At 42.5% G+C, this 6000-nt stretch overlaps 1 protein-coding gene across 1 annotated transcript; it reads left to right on the forward strand.

Annotated features, from left to right (window-relative positions):
• The first annotated feature begins 4302 nt into the window (after positions 1-4302).
• Positions 4303-6000, forward strand: ASB12 (ankyrin repeat and SOCS box containing 12). Its single transcript, XM_039850251.1, has 2 exons — positions 4303-5316; positions 5731-6000. Exons 1-2 carry the CDS (start codon positions 4368-4370, stop codon positions 5862-5864), a joined length of 1083 nt encoding a protein of 360 aa, XP_039706185.1. The 5' UTR covers positions 4303-4367; the 3' UTR covers positions 5865-6000.

Below are 6000 nucleotides of genomic sequence, written 5' to 3' on the forward strand. Positions count from 1 at the left end.
TAAAAATAGTTTACTAAGGCCTGGAGGACTGTTCTAGTGCCCACGGAAACCAGCCACTCTCCCATAGGAGATCTTAACCTGGATTCATAGACCCTCAAGAGGGCCTTAGATAGAATTCGAAGGGTCCAAAAACACAGATGGTGCAAATAATTACCTTTTATCCCCCTAATCTCTAACTAGAAATTTATCATTTCCTTCAAGGATGAATGTAGGCAGCAAATGGCAGTAGTGTTACTATTTCTTGTAACTTGGTGATCAGAAGAAATGACAGACATTTCATATCATATTACAGTCCTGGCAGAGGATCTGGAATTATTATTTATGCTCATCATCACATAAAAAAATATTGGTAGATCTTGTCATTAATGTGTTAATAACAAACATTTATTACTATCTCATGCAGTTTTAAAAATATTTTGATAGCTGTATTTCAATGTAATTTATTTCCTTTAATTCTATGTATTATTTTATGTGTTAAAAAACATTCTGAGAAGAGACCAGATATTTAACCGAATTGTCACAGGGGCCAATGTCACACACAAAAAAAGGTTTAAAAACCCTGTACTTTGGGGATCAGGAAGGAATCCTTGCACAGAATAGTCACATAATAACTCTTTGATTAATAAGCCATAACAAGATGAAGTTAGACAAACAGAGTAGTTAGATTTTCTTTTCCTAACAATAAGGAACAAACCCCTTAAGTGCCCAAGCTAGCTGGGGGCCATGGGTTGATTTCCCTCTGGAGGGTCATTTAGATTGGCCTTGTGGGCTTATAGTAAGACTTTTAGATTGGCCTTGTGGGCTTATGGTAAGACTTATGGCGAGAGCTTCAGCATTTTCCTCCACACTCCCTGCCTTCTTTATCTTCCTGGACACAACTCCCCAAAATAAAACAATAAGAAGGGAAATCTTGCTGGTTGTCAGAAGAAATGATTTGTAAAAAGAACCTTCCATGACCAAAGTCTCTGGAATTCAGCATGGCCCTCAAAGTTGAAGAATCTGAGAGCTGCAATGTAACTCTGCTTGAGGCAAGGGAGAGGGTCATGTGTTCATTTTTAAGGTTTCAATAGAAAAACAAGATGGGTAGTAGGGAAACTCATATTCTATTTCTGGCTGTTATTGTTTTGATGTAAGGCATCTCACAAATCCCATACCTTCTCAGGCCTCAGTTTCCTCCATCTACAAAATGGGGGTAATACAGTATCACCTCTTCCACTATGGTGAAATAACTTTGAAAATTACAAGGTTATAGGTGTGTTCTTGGTTCTTCCTAATGAAGCAACTGACAATATTGGTCATATGACCTTAGGAAAAATTTCCTGCTTTCCTTTGGGCCTTGGTTTTCCCATCTCTAAATTGAGGAAATTAAATTAAATGATTTACTAGGTACATTTCAGCTTTGAGCTTATAGGACTTTAAGTAGAGAGTAATAGTCATAGAAGACCTAAATGATAGCAACCACCACAGTAAAAATGGTTACAGAATACTGCATTCAGGCGCTATTCTAAAAAGTTAATATGTATTAACTCACTAAATCCTAACAATAACCCTCTGAAGTAGGTACTACTATAATCTTCTCTATACAAATGAAGAAATAGGCAGGAGAGATTAAATGATCTGCCCTAGGTCACACAACTACATGATTTCAACCCTATCACTTTTTATCCACTACAACTAAATAGTGGATCTGGGATTGAAGCAGAATGTCATACCATGTTTTACCACTACATTATATAGCCTCTCAATCTGCAGTGGGAGCAAAAGAGATCCATATAGAAGGAGTTACAATAGTGTGATGACTTCTATAGTGCTATAAAAGCACAGACTCTGGAAGAACTAATCTATCAGAAGAAACTGCATGTGACAGAAGAAAGCATGATATATATGGGGAGTCATCATTTTTCTTTTCTCATTGCTGGATATTGGAGTATAAGTAGAGGATTAATATGAAGTAAGGCTGAAGATGTTGGTGAATATTTACTCATGAAGGACCTCTGAGTTAGGATAAGGCATCTAGGCCATACTCTGAAAGAAAGAAAAACCATTAAGGGATTTAAAATGGGATTGATACAGACAAGATTTGTGTTTTTAAATGATCGCCTTAACCATGATGTGGAGAAAATATTGAGAAGGGAAACTAGCTAGATGATTACTATAACAGTTGAGCCAAAGTTGATGGGAGCCCAGATAAAGCACTGGCAATGGGGTATGGGCCTGAGGGGATGGCCTACAGTTATCTCTAGGAAGTAAAATCCACAGGACTTGATGATCCATTGGATGAGAGTGGACAAAGAGATAAGAGGACTAAAATGAGTCTTGAGTTTTTGGATTGGTTGACTAGGTAGATGGTGAAGAACTAAGATATGGGTCAAGTTCTGTGATGGTAGTGTTATGATACTATTGACTTTGAAGTGCCTGAAGAAACTCAGTGAATACATACATTTTGCTAAGAGACAACTGGGGGTCTTGTAGTGATAGGGTTGAAATCATGTAAAGGTGAGAGCTACAGCTCTGGGACGGGAGAGAAGAGGATCGAGGAGAGAACAAGGGGAACATAACTATTTCAGGAAAGAAAAAATAGGAGAGTGTGCTGGCCAGGAAGCCAAAGGAGAGCTATATAGAAGGAAGTGGTCAGTGCAGCCAGTTATCCCAGAAAAGTCTGAGAAGGAAAGATCTGAGAAGCAGCCAGTAGATTTAACCACAAGAATGACTTTTTAAAGAACTATCTGTGTGATTGATGGCAGGTGGAGTCAGACTGAAGATGTTAGAGAACTGAATGAGTTATGGGAAAGTAGACAGTAGATGACTCTTTAGATATGTTTAATGAAGAAGTGAGAGATGAAGAGAAAGGTAGCTAGAGTGAGACAAAAGATCATAGAAGTGTTTTGTTTGTTTCCAAAGATGATTAAGGGGGAGGAGCCAATGAGGAGGTTGAAGGTGTAGAAAGAGGAAGCTTAACTTTAAAGATCTAATATACAGTAGCTCTCTTCCTCTTAACATATCTATGATACAGAGACTATCATTTCTGTCTTATAGATAAAGAAACTGAGTCCCAAAGAAGGGAAGAGTCTTGTCCAAGGTTACTCGGCTAGGAACTGGAAGTGCTAAAGTTGCCACCTTGGTCTGCCTAATTCCTATAATCCTCTTCTTACAATTGCACTCCAAAATGAATAAATAGTAAAACCATATATGGAGTTGATGCTTGTAGGTGGGAAGGGGTCTAATTCTGAGGGAGATCCTACCCATCCACGTCACAATTTTTTCTATGAGGTGTATACCTGAGGTCCCAGGCTAACAAAGAGGGGTGGAGGTGAATAGTGAATAAAAGGAGGTGTGTGGCCCTGAGACCATGGCTGCAGGGTATGGGAGGGTAGGGAGATTGAGCTTTGAACAACCTACCAGCTTACTTTGATGACATTACAAACTTCTGTGAGTAACTTTGACTTTGGCACACTAGAAACAGGACTATTAAGGTCAAAGGATTAGGTTGAATTAGTCATTAGGCCATGGGTGATTTCATAGGGTCTGGGGATAATGGGGAGTAATAAGTGAGATTGGAGATAAAACTCCAGGCTGGGTGGGGCAGAGAGGATGAGAAAAGGCTTAATCCAGAGGGATGGGGAAGCTATAGGTTCCAAGGAAGTGCTGGCAATCAAAGAAACTCCTGGACTAAAGTGTTCCTGGGGCAGAAACTAGTTGTTGCCAGAGAGGAGGACTTGTCCTAGAAACCTAAACTATTTCTTCTCTTTGAATTCATTTTACTTGAAGTATGTTCTTTGTAATGCCACCTCTTTATTTGATCAATAAATGTCATTCAACATCCATTTCCTAATAAATTCTGTTGTCTGAAACATGGGACATAAATCTGAGGGAGGTCACATATGAAGGGCTGTAAAGAGGTTAACTTCATCTAAAAGGCTGGGAGGTGGAATTGATGTCAGAATGCTCAGGAATGAAAGTTCAACATCACAAAGCACCATTCTGTTGGCCTAACAACTGCTGAACCAGAGCTACCTCATTTGTTCACACATTGCGAACTGAGGAAGATGCATCTACCAAATCCCCAGCCATGATTTAGCCCCTACTGGGAGTGGTGGAATACAAGATGAATAAAGGAGTCTTCATCCTGGAGTTTACACACTAATGAAGCACAGATAAGTGGAAATGTGGTGTGAAAGTTCATAGCCAAAGTCTTGTTGTCATCCTTTGGAATCCCTGACCAGGGGGAGGAAGAGATTAGGGAGGACTTCCCAGAAGCAGGAGTTTGAAGGGCGGGCAGAACAACAAAAGCGAAGCCGTTAATCTGTTTTGGCAACCATCTCTGGGGCCTGAAGTAAGAAGTAGTAGAAGTTATAAGGAGAGGACCCATGAGTGAAGAGCCTGATGGTGAAGGCTGGGGAGCAAAGGCTGGCATCCAGGCTTTTAATAGTGGCCCTCAGTCTCTTTTCTGTGTTTGTCACCCACAGATCTGGAAGATCCTCCTCCTCATAATGAGAATAGTTCTGCTCCAATCAGCCAACATGAACCTCATGGACATCACTAAGATCTTCTCCCTCCTGCAGCCCGACAAAGAGGAGGAGGACACCGACACAGGGGAGAAACAGGCTCTCAATCAAGCAGTATACAACAATGACTCGTATGCTTTGGACCAGCTTTTGTGCCAGGAACGTTACAAACGCTTTATCAACAGCAGGAGTGGCTGGGGCGTTCCTGGGACACCCTTGCGCTTGGCTGCTTCTTATGGTCACCTTAGTTGTTTGCAGGTCCTCTTGGCACATGGTGCTGACGTCGATAGCTTAGATGTCAAAGCACAGACACCACTTTTTACTGCCGTCAGCCATGGCCATCTTGATTGTGTGCGTGTGCTTTTGGAAGCTGGTGCATGTCCTGGTGGTAGCATCTACAACAATTGCTCTCCTGTGCTCACAGCTGCACGTGATGGTGCTGTTGCCATTTTGCAGGAGCTCCTAGGTCATGGTGCAGATGCAAATGTCAAGGCTAAACTACCCGTCTGGGCATCAAACATAGCTTCATGTTCTGGCCCCCTTTATTTGGCTGCAGTCTATGGGCACCTTGATTGTTTCCGCCTGCTTTTGATCCATGGGGCAGACCCCAACTACAACTGCACTGACCAACGCCTATTAGCTCGTGTCCCACGTCCCCGCACCCTCCTTGAAATCTGTCTCCACCATAATTGTGATCCAGAGTACATCCAGCTGTTAATTGATTTTGGTGCTAACATCTACCTTCCATCTCTCCCCCTGGACCTGAACTCACAAGATGATAAAGGCACCGCATTGCTGCTACAAGCCCGAGGTGAGTGTCAAGCAGGCCAATTCTACAGGCTTCCTTCTGTGGAAGTCCCAGGGCCCCAAATCAATCCCTAAGCCAATCTTTCAGGGATGAATTGGAGAAAACACCATCTTTCTCTCTCTCTTGGGCACCAGTGGAGAAGAGGTTAGGAATGGAATCACTAAGATGAGGTGGGAGAGATAGCACTAGCCCAATATCTTATCCTGGCTCTGCCATGACTGCTTTGTGGCTTTGAACATGCCCTCCCTAGACCTCAGTGGGTCCCCTTTGGTACCATGCATTGAGGGGACAGTAGGGGACACGTTTTAGAAGGGAGAGAGCATTTAGGGCTGCAGTAGCCAGGGCAGAGTGGATGCAGCCTTGGGTGGGAGAATTACCCTGAGAATTTCTTCTCATGACCTGTTTCTCTTGCTATAGCCACTCCACGGTCACTACTATCACAGGCCCGTTTAGTTATCCGCAGAGCCCTGCACCAGGCCAGCCAACCACAAGCCATTGACCAGCTGGATATTCCCCCTGTGTTGATTAGCTACCTCAAACACCAACTGTAATCTTTCAGTTGAAACCCACAATGCCTTCAAAAACTTCCTGGGGACCCAGGTAGCTTGGAGGGCACTATAGCTCTACCCACTCATTTGGAGCTGCTCTCCTGTATTATCCTCCACAATAAAATCATCAGCAAAATAA

Source organism: Pteropus medius, unplaced genomic scaffold, assembly GCF_902729225.1.
Source record: "Pteropus medius unplaced genomic scaffold, Ma_sr-lr_union100, whole genome shotgun sequence".
NCBI classification, from domain to species: domain Eukaryota; kingdom Metazoa; phylum Chordata; class Mammalia; order Chiroptera; family Pteropodidae; genus Pteropus; species Pteropus medius.

Coding starts and splice junctions, on each gene's coding strand:
- ASB12 (XM_039850251.1), top strand. CDS start 4,368: ATGAGTGAAGAGCCTGATGGTGAAGGCTGGGGAGCAAAGGCTGGCATC. Junction 5,317..5,730: donor ATTGCTGCTACAAGCCCGAG/GTGAGTGTCAAG, acceptor CTCTTGCTATAG/CCACTCCACGGTCACTACTA.